Source organism: Coffea eugenioides, chromosome 5, assembly GCF_003713205.1.
Source record: "Coffea eugenioides isolate CCC68of chromosome 5, Ceug_1.0, whole genome shotgun sequence".
NCBI lineage: Eukaryota > Viridiplantae > Streptophyta > Magnoliopsida > Gentianales > Rubiaceae > Coffea > Coffea eugenioides.
In genome coordinates, this window is record NC_040039.1 from 9105580 (window position 1) to 9133438 (window position 27859).

At 34.8% G+C, this 27859-nt stretch overlaps 1 protein-coding gene across 1 annotated transcript in view; it reads left to right on the forward strand.

The window, feature by feature from the left end:
- The first annotated feature begins 16168 nt into the window (after positions 1-16168).
- LOC113771144 overlaps positions 16169-27859 on the forward strand; it is a 50824-nt gene continuing 39133 nt past the window's right edge. Inside the window, exons 1-2 of the mRNA XM_027315760.1 lie at positions 16169-17251; positions 17404-18567. Of these exons, the coding sequence (XP_027171561.1) occupies positions 16169-17251; positions 17404-18567 (2247 nt within the window). The remainder of the gene's footprint in view (positions 17252-17403; positions 18568-27859) is intronic.

The window sequence follows — 27859 nt, forward strand, 5'->3', positions numbered from 1 at the left end:
AAGCTCATGTGACAAGGGTTATCTCTTCTCCAATTCTTTATCTTTTGTACTTGATTCCAAATTTAGTTAATATGCAATTTCTGGATTTTATGTTAAATATGTGTATCTAAACAGAGTGTGGAAACTTGGAGAACAATTCTTGGTGAGTTCAAATGCCAACTTTGCTAACCAAGAAACAACTCACCTTGAGCTTTAATTCTCTACAAATAGCAACCTTTGGAAACCATTTTCACAACTTTGAAAGGCTAGAGAAACTCATCAAAAATGTAGCCTTCACTAGAATTTCCTTAGTTCATTAGTTACAGTAGTACAATATAGATAGTATAGTTTATCTTTTTTGTATTTGTAGTTAGATTTGGATGAAGATTGAGGAACAAAGATGGAGAGGTTGATCTTATGTGACAAGGGTGATATCTCTTCTACTACTTTCTCTCTTGTATTTGATTTCATGTTCAGTTATAATACAAGTTTGGCTTTGTGTTTTTATTATGTTTAGCTAAAGTTTATGCCTAGAGTTATGGATGAAATTGCTATATCTTGTTAGTGAAGTTTACTTGGTTATTTGATGATATTATTTTGAGCAAGTTATTTATTACTTTTGCTTTTATAATCATGATTAACCGGCTATTAGTTGTGATTACCTAAAAGCGTTAAGTTTGCAATGAGAATTGGAATTTAACACTAGTTCAAAAAAAATGATAAACCTATGGAGTACATTCACGAGAGTAGAGGTGCACCTATGTGGATTCAGAGACTTGTTTCATGTAATTTCATAGAAAAAATGAGCTTGTAGTTAATTTATAACCACGAGAGTAGGTATGACTTAATTACAAGCATAGTTAATTCACTACGAGAGTAGGTTTCACATACACTAGGAAATTACGCCATAACTAACCAAGATAATAGCTTTCACTTAACCGGTAATGTCATTTGCAAGAGTAGTTTTTTTTTTTTTTTTCAAACTTTAATCTTTATTGATGAGCTGAAAAGAGGGAAAAGGGAGACAACAAGCCATCTACTGCCTAACAAGCTAACAAAGCTCTACTCCTACGAAGGTACGGAACGCCTAACCGATCAAGATTAACATCACCTCTCACCAGGCAAGGCAACTCAGATAATGAACCATACGTTGAATTAAACCCAGCGTCCACCCCCACATTGGCCAATCTATCCGCAGGCCTATTCGCTTCCCGAAAGCAATGAGAAATCTCTCTAATAAGCCCTCTAGCATTCAACACCTCCTGTACACCTCGTTGCAACTGCCATGGACACCTCACTGTTCCCCGAATAATCTGAACTATCACCAAAAAATCTGATTCGATGTGCAATGCACGGTACCCCCGATCTACGGCCAATCGAATCCCATGAATAAGCGCCTCCAATTCCACCTGCAGACTCGTTAGCTCCCCAAAAAAACATGAGAACCCTAGTAGAAACCTTCCCTCACAGTTACGAATGATGCCTCCCCCTCCACTCTTGCCAGGATTACCTCTAGAACAACCGTCAGAGTTTAGCTTCACCACCGACTGCTCCGGACTCCGCCAACGAACAATTTGCAGATGGTAGCATCGTGCCAAACCAGCCACAGATTCAAAGAAGCTCGGCCACCCACGGCAAAAGGAAACAGTATTTTTAAAACTAATCTGAAACAGGTCCCGCAGATCACAAAAAATTCTATCACTGACTATAGCAACAGGCAAAAGCTGACCCTCGAACACAAACATATTCTGCATTTTCCACAAGTGCCAACAAATCAAGGACGGCAGCACACGAAAAAGGAACTGAAGAAACGGGTTCCGAGTAGGCTTCAACCACCAACCAATCACCTTATGTCGTATTGTCGAAGAAACACCAAACCCTCCCACCACCACTTCAAAGGAATCCCAGATTTGCCGTGCAACCTCCCCAGTGCAGAAAATATGATCCAGAGACTCCTGGCATGGGAACGAACAACAAAAACAGCGAGACGGCCCGACAACCCCAAGCTTGTGCAACCTATCCATCACTGGCAGTCTAGCACCCAGCAGACGCAGCATAAAGAATGACACATTACTCGGCAGTTCCTGAACCCAGAGCAAGGAGTACAAACAAGACCTGTTACCAACCCCTCGAGCACTTTGGTAGGCCGACGATAGGGAGAAATCCCCTGAGGTACTGGGAGCCCAGACCATTCTGTCCGACTGTGTCTCAGCGGGAGGGTCCACACGCAAGATCTGCCCCACCCACCAACTGGGCAACACAGAGCACAGCCTCTGCACGTTCCACCGACCATGCTCCACGAAATCGGATACTGCATATTCCTGGAACGAGTCCACCTGGCGGCATAAAGGACCTTGTCCTAACCAATCATCATGCCAAAAACTTGCTGATCCATTGGACAAGACCCAGCGAATCTGTTGCTCAGCAACCCCCTGAATAGATATCAATCTCTTCCAAGTCCAAGAACTCCCCGGCGAGACGTCTGCAGAGCAAGGGTGGAAATTCGGGCAGTATTTACAATGCAAAAACTCAGCCCATAAGGACTTCCGCAACCAAAACTGCCACCAAAGTTTCATCGAGAAAGCATCGAACACATCCCTCAATGGCCTCAAACCTGCACCTCCCCTGTCATATGGCTGACACAACTGCTCCCATTTGATCCAGTGGAAACGTAAACCCCCTTCGGAGGCACCCCAGAGAAAATTAGCAAAGCTCTTCTCCAGCAATCCAAAAATGGCCTTGGGAGGAGTTGATGCCGCAAGAATATGAAGAGGCATAGAAGAAAGCACACTCCTGATCAGGACCAGCCTACCACCGTGCGACAATAGCCTCCCCTTCCACGATAGCACCCTGGCTAGTATGGAATCACAAATTTGCAAGAGTAGTAAAGAATTCTATACCTCTAGAAGTTTTCTATTGTATTTTTGTTACTTTTATAGTGTAGATTTAATTCCTTGCACTTGTGATAGTCTAAATAATAAAGGAGTTCGAAAAATATTAGTAATTGACAATCTTCCCTGTGGGATCGACACCTAATACCCCTATGCTCAATAAACGATTCGTATACTTGTGAAAAATCGCATGTGGAATATTTATGATTTATAAATGTAAAATTTGATTGTGGATGAGTTAAATCGATATATGTATACCCCGTGCTTGTCAATTTACAAGTATTTACATGTATATTTTTCTTTTTATATATGATGAAAACACCATAGGTCACTTGCCTACCACGTGCAATGACTATGAAAGTTGACAAACATCCTTCGCACAAATTACATATGTGTGAATCTTGTTAGCCAATCAAACAAGCATTCATTGACAAGAAATTCAAAGATAGATAGTGTCAATTAAGCATTCTAAGGCACAATTCTTTGGATGACACCCCTTAGACATTGAATGTTGTTTCAAGTTTTTCCAACAATTCCTAGAGTGTTAAATTTACAAAATATTATTTTCTTGAAAGTTGAATAGTTTTTGAGATTGACAAGAAATTTATGATAATAAATTTGACAGTGAACATATTTGAAATTTCATCATTACATGGTTAATGTTGTTATTTTCATCATTACATGATTATTAGTATTTTAAACATTAGAAATGCTGTTGAATTGAACCCCATGTTTCATATAACTTTTCTTTGATATCAAAACAATTAATGTTTTCTTGTTAATTAGTTAACAAATTTTTATGAACATTTCACATAACTTCGTTATTAATCATTTTAAGTTATGATGATAATTAATCGACTAAGTTTGAACTCATGAATCGATCAAAAGACACCTATACCAAACTGACTTGTGCCAAGTGAGGAGCTGCAGGGATTTGCAGTTGGTGATTATGAATTTGGTATGTACCACCTTTGTTGCAACTTGCTATTCTTTCTATTTATTGATAGAATGTCATATTCTCAATCCCTCAAATTAATTTTTGAATTTGTAATTATCTCTAGTATTAGCAACCATGTTAACCCAAAAAATGAATAGGAATTGCTTACAGATTATGATTAGTAAATAAGGTTAGATCGATTGCAAAACATGTTCTTTTCATAAAAATTAAATATTTTTACATCGTATATGATTTCATAAGAATTTTAAAGGTAAGACAATTTCTTGGGTACAAAAAGTAACTTAAAATTACTTAGTGATATTGATTTTATAATAATATTCAGGTACCTTGATACATATTAGCTTTGAGAACTATGAAGAGTATAATTTAGGTTAATGATTTTGTTATTATTTGACTATTATTCATGATAATCAATTTCTCTGTTTTAATATTATTTTGTCAATTGTTGTTTGCAAGGGTATTTTCCAAAGACTCAAGGTGCCATATGTTGATACTGTGGGGAATGCTATGTATGAAAATACTACTGGGTTATGGCCAAAAGGGAAAGTACAAGTTCCTTGAAACCAAAAAACTCTTTTGCAAAAGAATTGGGGTGAAATGGGTACATCGGCATTTGGAGTGATCTAGATGACAAAAGGGGTGGTATGGCAGTGTGTAGCCACTTCAAGTTTTGTGTAAGTAATACTTGTGGGAAATCATGCATTATCTATTGTCACAAGTTTTGCAAACTTTTTTCCTACTAATTCTATGATTATAAATTACAGCATGCCTTCCAAGAAGGATGTGAGTTATTAAATATTGAAATTTGGCTCATATTAATAGCTTTAAAAGTTAATATAATAATTCTTATTCTATTTCTAAGCAAATATTTTACAATAAATTCAAGTGTTGAAAGAATATATGTACCAAAAATATGTTCAAGAAGATTAAGCTAAGTGGTTGAGTTGTGTTAGGATACTAATGCAAATATTTTAAGTGAAAAATCTTACCTATATAAATGTTTTTATTTAAAAGTTTTGAGAGATTTTGATGTTTCTATTTATAAGTCGTAAAGATTTTATGAAACAAAATAGTTCGCTTCTCGAATTTTTGGCTATCAGTATACTTCTTGAAAGTTTGTCAGATAAAACCAACAAAAACTCAAGCTGACGAGCTATAGTTACACACCAACTTTCAACCATTCCTTCTTCTACATCATTTCAAAATATTCAATTTCCACTACAATCTTACAAAATCCATAACTCATAGTCATTGAATATATAGAGTTAAATTTAATTGAAAACTTTTCAACATATCGTATATCATATTTTTTTTAGTAAAAGTTTACTTATTTAATGATGCAACTTAAAGGCATACATATAGTCATTACTTACTTCTTAGAAAAAATATACTTATTTAATGATATAATTTGTTTGAACACAGGCATATTATCATTACCTATCATATAGACTAAATTATTTCTCTTAAGCTACAACCCTACTTTTTCACTTTGGACTTTCGGAATATTCTCTTTGATAGCTTTTCTTGTTGGAACTACATCAAAGGATCAGAGGCTTTCTCAAGATGTATGCTCTGTATAAACTTGCATAGACATTTATTTTTAATTATACAATCAATTGTTGGATGATAGGTTTTTTTAGAATTTTTTAACTTATTAAATGTCATTGAAGAAACTTTTTATAGCCTATATGATTGTAGTAGGCTTCTCTATTTTGGAGTACTCAAGGGCATTTTGAATATGCATTGAAGTAAAGTCATTGTTTTGTAATTAGAGCTTAACATGCATTGTAATGCTAACAATGCAAAGTTAAAGTATTTAAATTGGTGTCTTGGGGTGTATGCATCATTTTACTAATTTGTGAATAATTTTTCTCCTTCTGAATTTCTTGGAAACAACTAGAATAAATTGAGTCTCAGCATTGTCCTTATCTATATTTTTGAGGCTGCAATTAGCAAAGCTGTCAGTATCCCAGTATCTTCTTCACTCAATTTCACTATTTTGCTTTCTCGAATTCATTCTCTTTGCACTTGGCATTGTATATGTTACCAAAACCAATAGTAAAGTCACCTAATCCAGTAGAAGCACTTCTCATGATGGCAACTAGAATTGGAGCAAGATAATAACTAGAAAGTTGAACATTTCTCAGACTAGAAATGGAGAAAATGACATCTTCAAATTTCTCAAATTTGAGATCCAATTGATAACAATGCATGCTATTTTTGAACAATGAGCATATCAACATAGGAGGTTGATTTTTCAGAGAATACTGAAGAACAAACCTCAGCACTAGATTCTCATATTGATCACCCAACATGGCTTGTGAAATACAAAGTCATCCTCCATCAGGCCTTAGCGTGTAAGGTTCTTCAAGTTGACATATATCCTTGAATTTTGTCATATAAGGTTAACATGCATTGCAATGCTGGAAATGTGAAGTAATTATAGAATTTAGCTTGATGTCCTGGTGTCTTTCCATCATTTTACTAATTTATGAATTGTTTTTTCTCCTTCTAGATTTCTTGGAAACAATGGGAATAAATTGATCTTCTGTATTGTCCTAATCTGTGATAGTATTCGAGGCTACAATCAGCAAAGCTATTAGTATTCCCAATATCTTCCTCACTTGAAATCACCTTTTTTTTCCTTTCTTGATTTCTTCCTCTATGCACTTGGCATTGTATCTGTTATGAAAATCAACAATAAAGACATCTCATCCAGTAGAAGCACTTCTTAAGGCAGTAGATGGACGTGCATCTCGTGCATCTACTAAGAGTACTGGTGGACCTTACTTGCTACTATAGGTAATTGAAATACATGTATATCTCAAAACATTATACTCCCAATTTTGTTTTGGCGTACCGTGTTTCTTATTCAATGCGAATTTTCTGCATTAAATAGCTTTGGGCTTGGGAACAGATCCCGATCATTCGTCCTGATATGCCTCCTTGACATGAGATCAGCAATTACCCTACAGGAAGGAGATAGACAGATAAGCGTTGAGATTATAAACCTCCTGGATAGCTAGCAGCATATTGTCGAGAGTAGTTGGCCTTGCTCACAATGGATCAGGTATTGTATCGTTCTGTTTATATTATCTTGCATGCATTTTTAAATCATTGAGTGTATAGCCGTCACCTGACCAATATGTTTTTATGATAGTTCAACTAGATGCCATACAGTGTTGGAATACTACAATCTCTACCCGAATACTGCAGAAGGGGAGAATATATTTGGTGAGTGAAGGTCCCTTTGATATTTTGGCATATTGTTGAGTTTCATCTTCCAGACTGAGTGATGCATCAGTTTGAACTGGTACAAAAAAATTTTGAGCTTGTTGACACTGATCATAAGGGTTTACATTAGCTTGGTCTAGCTGATTTTTCAGGAAGAAATTGAGGTCATTTTCATAGATATTGGATAGGTTATTGGGATTCGCGTGCATATGCCATTTTTTAAGGATATCCTATGAATACATTCAGGCCCTTGGATGATTAACTCCAATGGTACTGCCGCCACACCATCTTGTACATTATTCCTCCAATACAACAACATCCATAGTTGGGATAAATGCTTCATGGTGTATCTAAACAGCTAGAGTCTCTAGTAATATCTTTTATTAGAAGATGTTCTTATATACCAAGTCATGATTATTATTTCTTGTTAATTTACAGTCCGCCTTAGATACTAATAACTTGTATATTTTTGTGAAATTAGATAGGTATGATGCATCGTATTGGGAAGTAATTGCATGATGCACTCAACCTTGATGATACAAAAGATCATTATTATCCACGTCTAGCGACGATTGTCAATGCTGCATTTGGATCTATACAGCACCTTTATCGATAGATTGTATGATAGTTGATGATTGGGTGTCATTTGAGATGCAAACGCAGTCACAACATGTCCCCTATCAAAGGCCAGTTCGACAAGTCCCTGGTCAAGTACCAGCATCTTCGAGCGGCGTTAGGTGTCACAGGCATGGCTTGCGTGATGATGCAATTCATGAATCAGAGGATCATCAGCAACAGCAAGCCAAACATCCTACTATAGAAAGGCTGATCGGTGCATGTTTTGCTACATCACCACAGACATCAGTTGCGATGTGCCACAGTTGATGCCTTTGCCATACTTTCTTGATTATGGTGAGCAGTTCACTCCATCTCCACACATACTTGCTTTAGGTGCACAATTCACTCCATCTCCACATATCCCTGCATTTGGGTCCGAGGGTACAACATCAGGAGGTTCTTATATGCTGATCTTAGCCAAATATTTGATTTGCTTGGAGGCACGAGAGGTGGATTTCCTGCTCTAGACTTCCTAGAGCATTCCAGTCTTGGTCACATTGTGGTCATGCATACTTAAATCCCATTAGGTGCCATATAAGGACACACTCAACCAGGACATTTTCAAGACTATCATTCCAGAGACAATGATGATAGTGATGCGACTGCTAAGTCAACTGGCGAGGATTACCTTCACCCTAATAATGCTAGTGATGATGATGAACCATCCGATGCTATTGCACAAGTGCCTGGGCTGGTTATTGGAGGGTGAGTACTTCGTGATTGTTAGAGGCCTGCATACTCAATATTGTTGTCCTCCCACAATGCCTCGTAAGAAGGCTAAGGGCAAGGATAAAGGCAAGAAACCCATGAGGTGATGATATTGTCCTATCTTCTACTCAAATTTGAATCTCATCCATTCAGTGTACTACACACTATCTTGACATTTAATTAACTATTTTGCGTTTTTCGTTTAATATAGTCTTTTTAAAGTTTAATAATGTTACATATTTTCAAAATACAAAAGTACAAGTTATTTGATGAAATCCTACAATTGGAATAAAGGATCCATTAATTTATTAAACATAGAGGTATAAGTAAATCTACGACCACTTTAATTAGTTTGATCATTTAGTATAAGTATCAAGTATCATTGTATACCAAATAATAACCTATAAGTGTACTTTCACTATGTGTGCGTTCTATAAACAACTTTTAATTTTTTTACACTATTGCATTTTATATAAATTCTAAAATACAAAAACCACAATTCATACACTCATTTTTTTCTTTATGTGTGATTTAGTTTTTAAGTAAGTCATCGACTATATTAACAAACTTAATAAATCCTTTATTAATTACAATGGCTAGATCTAACTTTTATCAATAAACTTAACAAATCCTAAACCCTAAACCATTTAATAATAAATTGTAAATTCTAAACCTGCTAAAACTTAATAAAACCAAAACTCCCTTAACAAAAAAAACTTAACGGAACCTACACATTTTTTACAAAACATTGTTTTAAAAAAATAAAAAGGCTCGTCGCGGCATAGAAAAAAAAACCTTGGCCATTGTGCCCGTTAGGTGTGACGGCCTTTTAAAAAAAAAATTCCGAACCTCTTGTCACGCCCGTCACAAGCATACTTTAATACATGAGTCCGACAGAGCCATATTTGGCAGATTTTTTTGAGAAGTAACAATATTCTGAGGATTTGGCCTGAATAGTAAGACTCGTGAGAACTCAACCAAATGTTTTTTTAACTTTCAAATAAATGTTCTTATGAAATACAACGAAGGTGTGATATTGGACCACATCATAATCATCAGAAATCCAATGTTAATAAAAATGTTAAAAGTGTGTCATGCATACTATTACATTCAAAGTATCCTACTTATCTTGTAACTCAATAGCCGCAACGGATTTTTCGTCCCACTCTTTGTGCCATTCTTTGTCTCACTTTTTATTATATTGCTATTTCTCCTTTATAAACATCATATTTTAGTCCGTTTTGGGTTTCATTAAGATCCAATAACTATTAATTGAGCAAAAAATAAATACAACAGTCAAAAAATTTAATATATAATAGAAAATTAAAAAATACAATAGAAACTTCATAAAAAATCTCATTTTTTATGCATTTTGATTTTTTTTGGTTTGTCAAATTTTGTGTATTACTCAATTAATAGTTATTGGCTCTTAAGGAAATAAAAAAGAACTAAAATATGATATTTATGAATGAAAAATAGTAATATGATAAAAAGTGGTATAGGGAGTGGGACAGAAGATTCGTTACGATAAATAGCCAATTCAGTCAAAGTTACCTCTCCCGTCAACTTATTACAAGGGCCAAGAGGAACCACAAAGACCATTTCACAAGCACAATCAAGTGCGAATTAATTGCTCTATTTATAAGGTACACTTATTCCTATATAGGGAGTATATTAAGGCTTAATTTCTTATTATTTCTCTATAATTAGGTGTTAGTAGCAAAAGACCCCCTGTATTAACAACATCTATAAATTAACCTTGAATGATTAAAGTTTTATATATTTTGCCCTCATTGGAGAAAAATTGCATTTGATTTTTTTTCATTTTCTCTTAATTTTTTTGTTATTTTATTTGTTATGTTTATATATTTTTCCACTACTCTATTCTTATCATTGTATACAAAATTTGAAAATTCTTAACTATGAAAAACCACTATAAGCAACAAAAAGGTGTATACTTTATTAAAAATAATTCAAATACTTTTTATTTTATTTATAATGTCTTATTGTGTAATAAAAATAAAAAGTAATTAATATCTTACACAGCAAAATATTTGTACTAAAATAAAAGTTGTTAAAACAAAGTCATGAAAAGAAGTTCTTAAAAGCAAAAAGATTAAAAATATAAGAAAAATAAAAGTGAAATATTTGAACTAAAAACTTCAATTTCTATTTTTATGCATAATAATAAATTATTGACAAAATAAAAATTATTTAAATTATTCTTTCATAAATTTATGTTACTGTTAAATTTCTTATGTTGATTTATGATAACTAAATCTTTTTCACAAGAAAATAGCACTAGATGTATAACTATGAAAAAAAATTTAGCCTGTCATCGTCAACATTTGTGTACCGTAATAGGAAAGGAATAAGAGTGAAATATAACTAAACATCATAATGTAATGAAGAAGAAAGAAAGAGAATAAAAAGAGGTCATGGCAGTAAAGTTGTTAATCGAGCCGAGTCAAGTCGAGTATTTGGCTGCCGAGCTCGACTCGATCTTAACTCGAGTCAAGTTCGAGCTCGCTCAACTGGGCGGATGAGCTTTGAAATGTGTTCGGACTCGACTCGTCAAATGGAACATGTGGCTCGAGCTCGAGCTCGACTCGTTTATCATAAATGAGCCGAGCTTGAGCTCGTGCAAATTAACCTCAATAAAAATTTATAATTTTCGATTTTTATACTTTTGAATTGTGAAATGACATATATACCCGTCCTTATCAAGCCTAATCGAGCTACTCGAATAACAAACGAATTGAGTTTACTTGACTTGTTAATTAAACGAGCATGTCTCGAGCTCGAGCTCGACTCATTTATCACAATTAACGAGTCGAGTTCAATCGAGCTTTAGAGTTGCTCGTTCCATTTAAGAGCTCTAGTCATGGGGCACTTGTTGACAAATGCATTTGTAAGTGCTATAATTTTATTCATTCATAGTTGAAAAAGTTGACATGTTCCCATGTGAGATGAATAATCAACCAAAAAACTTCATTACGAGAATTGAGATCTTGTCTTTTTCTTTCTTTTAATAATGGAGAACTAAGAAGATGTTTGAATAGCAGTCAAATTCAGATGTTACAATATTAGTATTTTTTTCTTTGTTTTTTATTTGTTAGTACAACTTTAGTAGTTTGATAAGTGCTTCTGGTAAGAAACAAAAGCTGAACGGCAGAATTGGTCCAATACACGTACAGTAGACAACGCAATCCAACTACTACATCACTTTGGAATTGGTAATATTTACGTAGGTTTGAACCATATATATATATATATCTTTACTATACTAAAAGTGGGAGTTCGGATTGCTACAGTAAAATTGGGCTGGTTATAGTGCGATTGGCTTTGTTGTGGGCGGTGAGTTTGCTGCTATCAGCTGTTTGCATGACCTTCGATTCGCTGCTGTCCGCGTGGTGGCTTTGTTCCCTCTGATTCTTAGCGATGTAGGCGGTGAGTTCACTGCTGTTCGCTGTTCGCATGGACTTCAACCAGGTGTTCTTATTTTTAGTACACCTGTACAGCTACGTGCATGATACGCGTGGTTTATGGACTACGTGTAGTCTTCTCTTCTCACGGCACACTATTCCATCGTTTGGTTTTTCTTGCTGCCATCCTATACAAAGCCTTTTCTGGACCCTTTAGTTCACGCCAGCGTTCTTTGGTAGCTGCAAGAGTGAGTCCTTCATTGTTGTTCTTTGAGGGCATTTGGTTTTGTTAGTTGGACAGGAGTACTTCTTGGAGGGGTGGGAAGCGGTTGGTGAAAACCTCGTTACCATTCATTTTTGACGCATGTTTTCTTTCAGTTTGGGTTAACTAATGCAGCAGTTTATTGTTTTTTAACTGCTAAAATTATGAAGAAGCCACTACTGTTATCTCAAAGATTTCATCTCCAAGAATCATTGATGCACATCACTAAAAACGCATACAAGTTTTCTAACTCCATCCCATTACAAGCAAACAAGAAATAGAGAAGAAGGGGAAAGTAATAGCAAAGCCACAAAAAAGGGAGTCCGAGGAGCACGGAGGAGTCATTGTCTGCTGACCGAAATCCACCACCGCCACTGCCATCGCCATTGTCGTTGAATTTCTTCACCAGAAGAGCATTGTGAACTTTCGATGGTTTTGAAAGGTGAACTTTTCACTCTATTTCTATTAGCTTATCGGTTTTGAGTTTATCAATTTGCTGATCATAATTGAAAGTCGCATTGATGTGATTTGTTTGTTGTGCTGATGTCTTTTGTTTTATGATTAAGGGCTGTATTTTTAGACAGGTCATTCAAACTTATTTGACGTGCACACCATATATTCGCTATATGTCCTCATTTAACATCTACAATCATTGTGTGTTAGTTTTTCTCCGTTTCAGAAAATTGTTTGATGTTTTGGATTGGTTTAATGTAATTTCATCAATGCATGTTTCGATTGTGATATGGTATTTGCTTGTTCTTTTGTTTTTTGTAATTTGTTATGATATTATGGTTCCCTTCCTGTGTTTACATAGTACATTATATGGTTCACGTAAATTTGAAAATTGCAGAGCAAAAAAACTGGTGTCATTGTCAACGGTTATGAATAAAGAAAATAAGTAAGAGACTTTCGATGCTCAATACCCAAGCCAATGAAAATGTCCACTTGGATAGAAACCAAGTAGTTCTTGATTTGTGATTAGTACATGAATTGGCAACCAAACCCATGAGCATTTTGTTTAACCACTTCGAAATATTCATTTGGTTTTAGATTCCGTTGAAGATAAAATACCTTTCAAATCTTTTGTAACCAGTTGGCAAACTGTTGCAAAATTGACGTAGCCAGATGTAGATTTTTATATTGAGCAACAACTTCTTTGATATCAAAACTGGTGGAGCATTAATTTGTCATTTTTTTTAACAACTCATTTATAATGTATTGGAGCAATTGATTTTTCTTCTCGTAAACCGCACCTAACAGGTTTTGCAGTTCCTATAACCGTCTCTTATTATAATATCTGTATAGTTTAATCCATTATAAACTAATAAGTTTCCAAAAAGAACCAAAAAAGCTACAGAATAGAAAGGAATATATGAAAGGCCAATTGGATGCTATTTTTCTCTTTTTCTTTCTTTAATTTTCCTTGTGTAAGAGTAAGACATGGCCAGGCATTTCATACTTTCTGTTTCACTTTGTGTTTGCGTGTGTGTGTATGTGTGTTTTATCTTTTTCCTATTTTACTTTGTGGGTTTAGCTAATGTAGTTTGTAATCTAGCCTATGAATATATCCAATTCATTTTCTATATTTGAGATTTAAAACATTAGAAATTACGCAGGAAACTAATCAAATTAAAAGGTGTTGAACATCAAATTTGCAAGTTCAATTTTTTTTTTGAATGAGTTTAATTAGGTTGTCAAGAGACAAACTATTATAAACGAATTACATTAAGGTATTTGTATTCCAGAGGCATTACAACTAACTTTTCTATCCAAAACCAAGTAACAAGAAAAATATAGGTGATTTTCTAAACATATTGAGAGGTTATTACAGTTGGTCTAGGTGTTATTCCTAACTTCAATAAATGAATGGTGGTCTAACAATATGAACTTGTTAGCCCTGAATTTATGCAATGTAAAGCTAAGAAAAGATGATGTATTTTTTTTTTACAATTAGCTATACTTTTTTTTTTTTGAGTCTGAGCAAGCTTAGACTGTTGAAATATGCCATGGTAGTGAAATTAGTTCCAACGATTCTTTGATGTTAAATTCAGGCCACTTCAGAAGAGCGTTAAGTATGATTGATGGGTTAAATGTATAATTTTTGGTTCTCTTTTTTTTTTTCCAGGAAAGGAAGGCAGTTTTTGTCCCAAGTCACTTATGAAATTTCACGCAAGTAGCTAACTCTTGAATTGAAAACAATTGGATTTCCCCACTTTTGCGTGATTTCTTTTTCCCTTGCATATTTTGTCTCTTCAAACCAAATTAACAAAAAAAAAAGAGAAAAAAATGAGAGGCAGGGTCTTGTTCGAGGAATAGGGATGAGCTATTGTTTGCTGAGCAGGGTTCGCCACCACTATTGTGGTGGCAAAATTTCGTCATCCGAAAAGCACGGTGAAGTTTCTTCATTTTTTGGGTTATCTGATCTTGTTCTCCAATTAATTGGGTATCCATGAAACAAACACAGAACACACTCTTATCTCAGGAGCAACTTAAACGATTGAAGAACTCATTCTCATTTCAGACATTTCATTCTCTAGAATCATTAACGATGGAAAATGATGGATATTGTGAATGGATGAAAAGTTGAATTCAATCAAATACAGTTGCGATTGTCACCTCTTGGTTATAAATGTTCCATAACAGCTAATTCCTGCTCTGTTTACTCTTTACAGTAATTTTCTCCATCCTAATTAGTGCCCAAAACCTATTTGTAAAATGCCTTAAAGCCAGATTCTGCTTTCTGAATTAAATTAAGATAAAATGTTGCATACTTATACTAGTGTTCTAAGGATTGCAGATAGAGAGAGCTTATTTGTTTTAAACCAAGTTTACCACGTTTAGAACCAAGATAGAGAGAACTCATATTGGAGGGAACTTATTTGTTTTAAGTCAAGTTTACCATCATTAACATATTTTTGTAGCCTTAGACAAGTTGGAACATTTACTGTCTTTAGAGTCAAAAGCAATACAATCATAGTTAGAAAATGCATGACTTAAAGAGTTTTTAGCAAAGGGTATGACTTGGGAATTAGGATGATGATGATATTGAATAGGGCTGGTCACTTAGTTATAAATGTTCCGTAGCGGCCAATTTCTGCTCTGTGTTCATATTTATGTGGTGCATGCTTTGATTTGTGTTCTTTACATGAACTTTTGCCTCCATTTGTGTGGACCATTGTCTCGGGGCCAACTTCTTCTTCCAATTGAAAGCTTCCATTTCCTAATTTTGCAAGGTGAGCTCTTTGCTTTATTTTGTCTTTTCATGATTTTGTCCTTGTAAAGAAAGGCCTAATGAGTCAAAGCGTTCAAATCAGCGCAATGGTTCACTGAAGGATGTTAATGAATATGTTATTAATTCTTGATAGCATATTGGAGGTACAAACGTTATTATTTATTTATTTATTAATTGTGTTTGTGCTAATAATTTAGTTGGTTATGCATTCTTATTGAAACCTTTTTACATATGTATAGTTGAGCTTTTCTAAATGGGTCACCGATGAAAATATGCAAGCTTAGAAGAGGCTTATGAAGAAAGGATTAGAAAGAGACGTGAGCAACGTGCCAGTCCGAGTGCTAAGCATGACTGTGGTAGATATCAAGGTGTATGTATTATGGCTACAAGTGCATTTAACATATGTGAATCGAGCATGACGAGGATAATAGGTGATATCAATTCATATATCAGCCACCCTGGTGTATTGAGTATGACTTAATAAACCAAGAAAAGGATTCTCTCACATCATAATTATTAAGTATGCAAGTGTTTTACACTAAATTACTCGCCATCATTAATTTTGATTAGCACAAACTGGGGGCAAAAAAAACTAGTATATATATAAACGCATAAGTTTTTATAATCCCAAAGATCGATTCTCCAACATCCGTTTTACATTATAGGCCAATTAGCTTGTGCAATGTGCTTTATAAGATTATCTCAAAAATTATTGCAAACCGTTTGAAGCATGTTCTCCAGCACTGCATTAGCAACTCATAATCTGCATTCATCCCAGGGAGACAAATTCTGGATAATGTAGTGGTAGCCCATGAAATTTTGCATTTTCTAAAAAATAAGAGAAAAGGGTCTACAGGCTACATGGCTATTAAGTTAGACATGTTGAAAGCCTATGATAGGGTAGAATGGATTTTTGTGGGGAGATTAATGTTGAAAATGGGTTTTTGTCCAATATTTGTCAAATGGATTATGGCTTGTCTATCCACAGTGACTTATTCCTTCAATTTAAATGGCCAGAAGGTTGGAAATGTCACACCTACTAGAGGCATTAGGCAAGGGGACCCCTTATCACCCTATCTTTTCATCATATGTGCTGAAGGTCTTTCTAGCCTTATTCATAAAGCTGTGCAAGGAAAGGAGCTAACGGGTGTGAAAATTTGTAGGGACAGTCCGGTTATCTCTCATCTATTTTTTGCAGATGATTCTCTTTTGTGCTGTAAAGCAACCAGACGGGAAGCTCTAAAGGTGAAAAGCATTTTGACAAAGTATGGTAATGCATCTGGCCAGGTTGTGAATTATGAAAAATCAGCATTGTTCTTCAGTAAAAACACCAAAGAAAGGATGGAGCAAGAAATAAGCGAAGGCCAGGATAATATGAAGGAAGCAGTGAATGGGACATATTTGGGACTACCAATGGCTATTGGAAGATCAAAGGCACAAGTGTTTGGCTTTGTAAAGAACAAAATCAGTAGCAAACTACAGGGATGGAAACAAAGGCTACTGAGTGAAGGAGGAAAGGAAGTGCTGATAAAGGCAGTGACAATGACCATGCCAACATATGTAATGGCATGTTTCAGGCTCCCAAAGGGATTATGTAGAGAAATCTCTGGGAAAATTGCAAAGTTTTGGTGGGGCAAAGGGGAGAGAGAGGCAAGTATTCATTGGGCAAGCTGGAAAAAACTCTCAGAGGTGAAGGGTAGAGGTGGAATTGGATTCAGAGACCTGGAAGCCTTTAATACTGCCTTACTTGCAAAACAAATTTGGAGATTTCTAACTGCTCTGATTTTGTTAGTAAGCAAGGTAATGAAGGCAAAATATATGAAGGATCCCAATTGGATGAACAAAGGCCCTCCTGGCTCAGCATCATGGAGCTGGAAAAGCATTCATAGTGCAAAAAATTTGTTGTTGGCTGGACTATGGAAAAGGATAGGTGATGGAAGAACGGTAAGTATATGGAAGGATAGATGGGTAATAGGGTCTGAAGATGGTAAGGTGGAGGCTGAAAAACCTGAGGGATGCAAACGTGGGTGAGTGAGCTGATTGAAGAAGGGAGATGGAAAAGAGAACTTTTGCAGACATGGTTTGGAAACACACAGGCTGAGCTCATTGAACGTATTCCCACCAGCATTGGAAGGAGAATGGACAGACTGATATGGAAATTTTCAAAGACCGGAGCATATACGGTGAAAACAGGATATGCAAGGGCAAGGAAGGAGGAAAATCAGATCAGTCGAAACCAAACATACAATGCTGAGTCAAGTTGGGAAGTTAGAAAACGTACGGTGTGGAAGAATCTGTGGCACCAAAAGGTAAAGGCCAAGCTGAAACATTTCATGTGGAAATGCTTGCAAAATTGTTTACCAACCAATGAAGTAATTTTCAAAAGGATTGGACAAGGTGAGGGAAGATGCAGCTGCTGCGGAGAAGGCATAGAAACCATAGAACACTTACTCTTTTTTTGTGTGAATGCGATGGAGGTTTGGAAATTGGCACCGGTTAGCTGGGATGGACTAGTAGACAAACAACACAATCTCTGGCTATGGTGGGAGGAAGCCAATAAAGCTACTTCAAAGGAATGTGGACCTGACCGAGTGAACCTCACCATTAATCTGTTTTGGCAAATCTGGAAAGCACGAAACAAAAGAGTTTTTGACAATGAAATCCAGAATTCACCCAACATTGTCTCCAAGGCGCAAGTGGAATGGTTAAAATATGAGCATGCAAGGGAGGAAGAAAAGGAGCAGACTGCAACGGCAAACATCAAGGAGCATCAAATGCGAGGCCAAACAGCAGGGGATGATGACGTTTGCTTATTCACGGATGCGGCGATATCATCAAGGATGATCAGGACGGGTCAAGGCATTGTTGCAAGAAAGTGGAACGGAATGATCATGAAAGCAAAGGCAATAGTCAATCAATATAAGGGGGAACCAAGTAAAGAAGAAGCGTTAGTAATTAGGAATGCAATGCTGATGGCTAAACAGGTAGGATGGACTAAAATTACAATCCATTCGGATAGCAAATCAGTTATTGACCAGATACATAGTGGCCATGAGTATGATAGTACCATTGCAACTATTCTGGAAGATGTGCAGGATTTGACTTCACATTTTGTAAGCTGTAGGTTTGTGTGTATATCTAGAACAGAAAATGAAATTAGCCGTGCTCTAGCTCAGTTTGCTATTCAGCTAGTGAATGATATTGAATGGGAACAAGATTTCCCAGTTTGGCTGATGGATTTAGTGAGGAAGCAAATGAGGGTAGTTGCCCCTTTTTGTAATTAATTCTTGTATTTATCAAGGGTTTATCAAATATATATAACTGTTAACGTTTGTGGAAAAAAAAAAATATAAACGCATAAGTTGTTTGGCGGTTTACACATCCTTCTAATGCTCTTTAGACCAAATGAAAAGCATGCATAAAAGGCAAAATATATGTTATGGACGTAAAAAATGTTAAAAGGATGTGAAGTTGATTATTCTTTAGAAAGTGTCAAGTATTGGAACAAGCCAAGTAATCGAGCATTAAAAGCTCACAACACTCACAGGAAGGCAATTTTGGTAAATTCGATCTACCGTCTCACCTGTGTTTTAAAATTTTTTTTCTAATAGAAGAGAGGCGAAATTTAAAAAAAAAAATTGGAGAATGGGAATTTTAACCCTAAACCCCTAATTCGTGGGTAACATATATTTTCTACCACCATTTTTGTCTTACTGCCTCATTGGTAAAAACTGTGTGATATATTGTTTTCTTATATTATTATACATCACTTAATATCACATTTTTTTGTTCATAATCATTTTTCATCACTACAACCAGATAACCCTTGAAAATATTACATGATTTACAAGTAGATACAGAGAGTAAAGTACCCTCTTTTTTATGATCGTATATCACCTACTTCACTTTTTTGTTAAATCTTTTTAAGGTAAAGTGTGCTAGAGGTCATCAAATTTTTATAAGTTTTTCAACCACTCAGTGACTTTTTTTTACCAATAGTACAGCGAACCATTTAAAGTATTCCATTGTAACCATTTTGTTAAATTTTGCTATTAAAGCAGACAAAAACTAGATCCACATGAGTGGCACGCCATTCTAAAGGATAGTTTTGTCATTTCGCATTCCAAAGTCTATTTTCCCAAATCGAATTAGCTTAGATTAATTGCGGGAGGATGAACCACAGGAGCCTATAGCGTGCGGGAACGTCTAGTCCTTTTGCTGTCCCACAATTCTAACTGATTCGATTTGGGGTAGATCGTGAATTTACCTGGGGTGCAGAATAACGATATTGTCCATCGTAATAGGTATGCCTTTCATGTAGGGATGGCAATGGGGGCGGGTGCCCGCGGGGGGCTCTCGGGGCGGGGGATGGGGCGGGGGCGGGGGAGTATACCCCCGCCCCATCCCCCGCCCCGCCACCCGCAAAAAAAAAATATATATATATACATATATAAATAAATATATATATAATTATATATAATATGTAAGTTAATTAGTTATAAACTTATGATAATGATATTATTAGTTAGATGTATTATATAATGTATATTAGTTTATGTAATATAATTGATATTATCAATTATATGAATAATTATACATGTCTACTAATAAAATTTATTAATTAGTTATACTAAATTTACTAATACATTTATACTAAATTTCTAATTACACTTAATAGAATAACATTTTTTTCTCAAAAAAAAGCACAAACACAATAATGAATTAGTGATTGCATTTGTACTAAAAGTGAAAACTTGATTATTTTAATTATATTTATTTTATCATATTGGATTGTATTCAAATAACTTCTGTTTGATTGTTTTTATGAGTTTCAATTGTAAAATTACAATGAATAATAATTTGGTGATGTGTTGATATTTTAGTACTTGATTATTTATTAAAATTTAATTATAATAAAATTATATAATAAAATTTTATTAACCCCGCGGGGGAAGCGGGGCAAGGCGGGGCGGGGCGGGGGGAGCAGGAGGCGGGGGACAGGGCGGGGGACGGGGGGAACTAATAGGCAACGGGGCGGGGGGGGGGGGAGGGGTCCCCGCCCCAACCCCGCCCCGTTGCCATCCCTACTTTTACGTGAGTCTGGCTTTTGTCTTTCATAACAGCAAAATTTAACAAAAATATGATGAATATGAAACATTTTAAAGAATTCAGTGAATTATCTGGTACAAAAAAATAGTTAAATGGATGAAATAAAACTTTAAAAAGTTTGATGATCTTGAGCCTAATTGGACAAGTGTATTACTGCACTTTTTGAACTTTTTTGATAAAAAATGTACTATATTTCTCCTTAACACGTCTTAACACACCAGATAGGATCTGAATTTTTGACCTAGTATATAGGAGAACTCTTATGGAAGAGCTCTAAGAGATGCACCAGATGGGATTTAAATCCCCAACTTAATATATTGGAGAGTTCTAAGAGAATTTTTCTGACCATTAGACCAAAATCCAATAGTTTGATGTCATCATGACCACATAACTTTTTAAAATGTTACATTATTGTTTACCAGAAGATATCTAAACTGATTTTAAGTGAGTATTGTCCGTAACTGATTCAATACAGCTTCTCTTCTCCTCCTCCTCCTCCTCCTATTCTCACCATCCAATTAAAGAGGATAAAAAAATTACATTCTTAGGCCAAATTGCATCTGTAACTTACATCTATGACACGGCTAACAGTGTTCTCAAATCAAGATCATCCTGTCTCATAACCATTATCTACTGATTTTTAATTCTCCTTGCCCACTTCCCTATGGAATAGTCATTTTGCAAGTATTACTCTCCAATATGCATTACAGAGACATTTGACAGATAGCCACACACTGCATCCTCTGTCAATATAGACAGCAACATTTTTCCAATAAGTGCCAGAATTTCAAACCCCTTGCTTGTCCACTCAATTATTTCTGTTCACTGAGGATTCAAGAGATTTATGCTATAAATAGTTAAAAACAGTTTTGAAGCACGTCCAGTTAACTTAGGACAAGCAAAATGAAAGGAAGACATAAGAGTTCATCTCCAACATATCAAAGATTAAGAAGCAGCAATGAAGGAAAGTGAAAGGTTCTGTTCGGAGAGATCATGTTCCTTTACTAGTGGGAACAAATAATGAAGCCATGAAGAATATTTCCATCCCTATAAAACTCATCAACCATCCTTCTTTAGCAGATGAAATTGGTTATAATCAACAGGGATTGCTGAGGATTTGGTGTGAAAAATTCGAGAATATGCTCGATAGCATATCAAGAAGGCTGGAGAATTTCTTCATCGATTTTTCACGTGTAAACTTAACAGCTGAGAATATATAGTTTGGTTTGAAGTTTCTTCTAAATTCTATCATGCATATGTTCCACTCTTGATTTGGTGAATCCCGTCTAATTTCTGGACATCCATTTATTTAACTTTTTCATTGAAAAGGCTCCTAGTTGTTTTCTCCTCTCAAATTTCTTTCTTTCGTAAATTCACAAGTTAGAATTTTCAAGTGTGTCCTGTGCCTGATGTAAATTTCAGTCCTTATTCTTCTAGACATCCCTAGATGAGCAAGTACAGACATCGATCTATAAATGCATTCATTTGCTTATATAATAAGTCCATGGAATTATAGTTCATAGAGCTATACTTTTAGGTATGTCATTATTTTTATTATTTTTTTAGTCGTGTGATCATTAATTCGCCATTAATACTTCTGTAAGCTTTGATAAAAGTTACCACTTGTCCCACATGGAATAATCAGATAGCTTATGAGTGACTAGCTACTTAAAATGGCCATAAGTCTTGTTTATCACTCACCAAATTCAAGAGTTTTGTAACAGTTGCTTAATTAGAAAATAATAATACATAAATCATGGTGGTAATGTTCTTATCATGAACACTTCCTTCTATGTATGACAATATATTATACTTCCTAATCAAGTACTTTGAAAAAACTTTATGAATAACTTCATATAACTTATTCAAGGTCCAAGTTTATGGATCAAATGATCCTTACTTTATACATAAACAACAATGTGCACAAAATCATATAAACATAAGTATCTTGAGTGTCTAGACAACAACAATAGTTTGAAAATAATTGCAAAATACAATCAACTAGTGAGTTCCATATGAGTTATTTGATCATTAACAACTTAGCCGGCAACCTTTAGTTGTTTAATCAATAATAACTCCTTACTATATGCTCAATAGTTACCTTTTGCTTTCTAAATATTGTATTCAACTATTGAACACCTTATGTTGACGTGCCTATCTTGACTCCCACTCTTTCAGGTATATATAATGAAAGTGTATAGTCAAATTGAATATCTATAGTGGCCAAAATACAATATCAACAAACTTTAGGTCAAGCAGTAAATGCATGTGATATAACGTCATAGTATCGTTAGTGAATTTATATTCATTTCAATACATGATATAAATACTTTGTAGTTGTTCACTATTATTACTTGAAAACAATACTTGTTCTTGTATTGTCTAAGAACTCTTACATGAATGTGATGATCTTGATCCCGATTTTTTGATATTTACAAAACAATTGGATAATTCAAACTAATATTTTTTGAATGAGAAAGTTTTTCACCTCTGAAGAAATTTGATTCAAAAAGCAATTGAAAGAAGAAAAAGGAAATCGAAAGCTATCGGATGCTCACAATGACAATACCGGACATCCGATAGATAGGGCAGGTACTGGACGATCATATCAGACGAAGAACATTATCACCGGACGTCCGAAAGAATTGAAATGATTTTTGAAACTCTCTGTCTGCTTTCGCACGCAAGCATCGGAAGTATCGGATGTCCGATACTCCCAACGATTAGTCGACTCTTTAGTTACCTTCTTTCCATTGGAAGCTTTAATGAAGCACTTTCTTGGTCTCCCATAAACAGTGCATGGTCAGAAACTTCAAAATATTTTTTTTTGCACATTGAGAATACAAAAGATCAAGAGTAGTTTTAGTGAGAAAATACTCTCCAAGGAACATTTGTACTCTTTGTGGTGTAAGATTCTTTGTAAGTTTTTTATTTGTGAGAGAATACTTTAATAGTGTAGTTTTGTGAGGGTTATCTTGAGAGATTGTAAAACTTCCTAGTTTGACCAAGTGAAATTTGGGGTGAGGAGGAAGTGAGTCTTCCTTTGTATACAAGATTGGTTGTATTTCATTAATTTGAAGAATATTGTTTTGTGAATTGATCTTCGAGCTTAAGAGGAGTTTGGTAGTTAATTGGTTTGCAATTCTTTTCTTTGTATTTATTTATCATCTTGTGATCCTTAAATTGCATATCTTTTTTACTTCTTTCAAGTGATATTGTTCCTTTATTGATTGATTCATTGTGTGATCTTTTAGAAAAGAGGATAAATTTTGCATTGAACAAAAAGTGTCCATAACCTGATGAGTTTTTCTAATCAACCTAATTCACCTCACTCTTAGGTTGTCTTTGAGTCTAACAATTGGTATCAGAGTTTGGTTTGTCACTAATCTTTAAGTTCGACCGGCTTAGGAGCAAAGATAACAATCAACAATGCCATATTTTTTAAGGACAATCTGTAACTAGACCTCCAATATTTAATGGGTCAAATTATGTGAGTTGGAAAGAGAGAATAATTATCTTCTTGCAATTGATTGATATTGAATTGTGGTTTATTGTTAATGAAGGTCCATATGGTGCGTCAATAGAAGATGAAAATACTCATAGATCTAGACCGAAAATAAGAAATGAATTGACTGCAGAGAATAGAGCTCATCTCATCTTAAATGCAAAAATTATGAATGTGTTATTTAGTACTTTAGTCTCAAATGAATCTATTAGGGTCAAAGACTGTAAGACGGCTAAAGAGATTTGGGACAAATTGAGAGAAATTCATGAAGGTAGTGAAAATGTTAGAGAACAAAATACATATATCTTGGTTACTAAATATGAGTCATTTAAGATGGAACCTCATAAAGATATTGATAAAATGTATTGTAAATTTAATGATCTTACTAAAGATTTAGAGGTTCTGGAAAAGGAATACTCCTTAGGAGAGAAAAATAGAAAATCTTGAATGTTTTGTTTAAAGATTGGGAGAGTAAAGTGACTGCTATTGAAGAGGCGAAAGATTTGAATTCAATGCCTATTGAATCTCTTATAAACTCTCTAATATCTTATGAGTTGAAAATTAAGACCAAGGTACAAGAAGAAAAAGATGCAAAAGTAAAAAGGGGCATTGCTCTAAAAGCATCTCAAGATGAAGATGACTCGGTTTCATTGGATGGTGAAGATATGGATGTTGATGACAATGACCTAGCTCTCATCACAAAAAGTTTCAAGAGAATTCTCAATAAAAGTCGATTCAGAAAAGGAGAATCTAGTAATTCGAATTCCAATCAATTCAGCAATGTAAGAAATAAACGAGAGCAAGAGGCCAACAAAAAGTAAGGCGACAAATGCTATGAATGCGGCTAACTTGGATACTACATGAGTGAGTATCCAATGAAGAAGAAAAAAGAAGGGAAAGCTGAAAGAAAACTAAGATTCAACAACTTCCAAATCAAATGGAATGAGTGCAACTCCGATAGTGAAATTGAAGAGGAAGAACAATCTGTTCAAATGACTTTTATGACCATTGGAAATAATGAGGTAACAACTTGTAACGCTCAACTTGAAAGTGATGATAAAACTAATGATGATCTTGAATCCTTCATTGAAAAATTACATGATAGTTTGAAAGAATTTTATGTTAGAAATAAGGAATTAAAACACAAAATTAGTTTTCTTTTTCAGGACAATGTACGTCTTTTTCAATAAAACAAAAATCTGAAAACTGAAAATGATTACTTGAAAAAGGGTGAGATTGATCTACAAAATGAGATTGATAAAAAAATAAAACTTTGTGAAATGTTCAAAGAGGATCAAGGTAATTTGAAAAGAAGAATAGACAATCTAAATGAGTTTTTTCAACATAAAAAATAAAATTATTTTCAAGGAAATAGATCAAAACCTCATCTTGGCACTCATGAAAAGAAGTTAAATTTTGGTGAAAATGAATTTACTATTCATAAGAGAAGAGAAGTAAGATCTATTAAACCTTTTCATGTAAATAACTCTTTAGTTATGTGTAGTTTTTGTTGTCAAAAACGTCACATGAAAAGTAATTGTTATGTGAGAAAGAACATGAGAAGAAGTATAAAATGCATGTGGATAGTTAGACATGATGCTAACTCTCAAGGATCCAAAAATTAAAGGGTACGAAATATTATTTCTTGAACTCTTGTGTAGGTGAATTTGGTGAACATCATTAAGGAATCAAAGTGGTTCATAGATAGTGGATATTCAACACGCATGACAGGTGATCCATCATAATTCATTAATCTCAAACCAAAATCAAGTGGCAAAGCGATATTTGGAGATGATATGAAAGTTAAAACAATTGGAGTAGGAGATGTTGGTAAGAATGGTGAGACTTTCGTTCATAATATTCTTTTAGTTGATAATTTGAGTTATAACTTGTTAAGTATTAGTCAATTATGTGATAGAAATTTGTTTATTTTGTTCAAGAAGCATGAGTGTTTAGTTCTTGATTCAAACTTTAACATCATTTTCAAACGAAAAAGATCCAATGACATCTATGTTGTGATTCTTGAAAATATTAATTCCTCTAACTTTCAATGTCTTATTTGTCTCAAATGAAAATTCTTGGTTGTGGCATAAAAAGTTTTGTCATTTCAATATGAATTTGTTAAAAGAAATTTTTAAAATGGATCTTGTTAGAGGTTTGCAAAAAATTAAGTTTGAAAAAGATAAAATTTGTGATGCTTGTCAATTTGGAAAACAAACCAAAGTCTCTTTTAAACTCAAAAATTGTGTTTCTACTTCAAAACCATTGAAACTTTTACATCTTGATTTGTTTGGTCCTACACAAATTGCGAGCTTTGATGGTAAGAAATCTTGCCTAATAATTGTTGATGATTACTCCAGATACACTTGGGTGATTTTTCTTACTCATAAAGATGATGCTTTCAAAAATTTTGTTTTCCTATTTGCAAAAGTTCAAAATCTGCTTGGTTTGAATATTGTTAAAATTAGAAGTGACAATGGTGCGGAATTTAAATTTTGTGACTTTTCAAAATTTTGTGATCACAATGGAATTACATATGAATTTTCAATTGCAAGAACCCCTCAACAAAATGGTGTTGTTGAAAGAAAGAATAAAACACTTCAAGAAACCGCAAGAACTGTGTTAAGTGAATGCAACTTGCCAAAATATTTTTGGACCGACGCCGTAAATACGACATGCTATGTAATAAATAGAGTTCTTTTGAGACCAATTTTAAACAAAACTTCTTATGAGTTATTGTTGATAAAAAGTCAATTGTTTGATATTTCAAAATTTTTGGTTGCAAATACTTTATTTTAAATAGGGCAAAAAACTGCAATGATCCTCAAACTTTCAATTTTGCGCGTTTTTAGTCCTCCAACTAATAAGTGCGTAAATATAGTCCTTCAATTAATAAAAATGTACAGTCGTAGTCCTTCCGTCCAATTTGACTGTTAAAATGGATAAGAAACACATCACTGACAACTCATATGATAATTATTGAGGGTAATCTCGGCAGTACAGTACAAAGAGCAAGAAAGCCCCTCAAAAACTTCAAACGTTGGATGCACTTTGAACTTCTTCTTCACCAGCCTCTGCAAAACCCTAGAATACTCCTTCGGTCAAGAGATTGCAGCAGGGAAGAAGATCGGTGAGGTGTTGATGTCTGCCCAGAGGAACGATGGAGTGGAGAATTAGGAGGAAGAGCATCTACTTCAATCCCTAGTTAGTATATGATACGTGCACTTAAACCGTACAAAGTTCTGCAAAATTTTTCAACAAAGTTGAAGGTTATCCCAAGTCTCAGTAGCTCATTTTATTCTCCAACAAACCAAGATCTCTTGGTACAAAGTAGACTTACTTAGATGGATCTTAGGATTCTAGCGAATTCGTCAGGCGTAGGTGAAGAGACGGCGGCACTGGAAGCTGGATCTGTGATGAAGTGAAAGAAAATGTTTTCCGGGCAAGAAGCATGCTTGAGTATCAAGTTAACTGCTGCCACGAAACCTTTAAAGTAGACAGAATCAAGCGTCATGGCCACGTGAACGAGGAAAGGACGACAAACACCCATTTCCCCCGAGTCTCTCGGAGCTGAGATTTGACACTGGTCTCCATTCCTATACACCAATGCTTCACGGTATCCTAGCGAAGGCTTGGCATCTAGTTTTGTGGGGAATGATCGGCTCGCAAGCGTTGGTAAAAGCTGTGAAGACTCACAAAAATTTATCTATTTTAAACTCCTAATTCTAGCTCATTTAATTATTTAATTGCCTGTTTGCCCCGAATATTATTTTCTAACCTATTTAGACCTAATTACATGGGTCTATAACTTAATTATATTTTTAAAGTGACTTGTTTCAAAATTTAATTTTTGGAAACTCGTTAAGTGAGAATAGCGATTGCGCGTTTGGAAACAATAACCGTTTTGGGCAGGCAGTGAGCTTGAAAAATTAGAGACA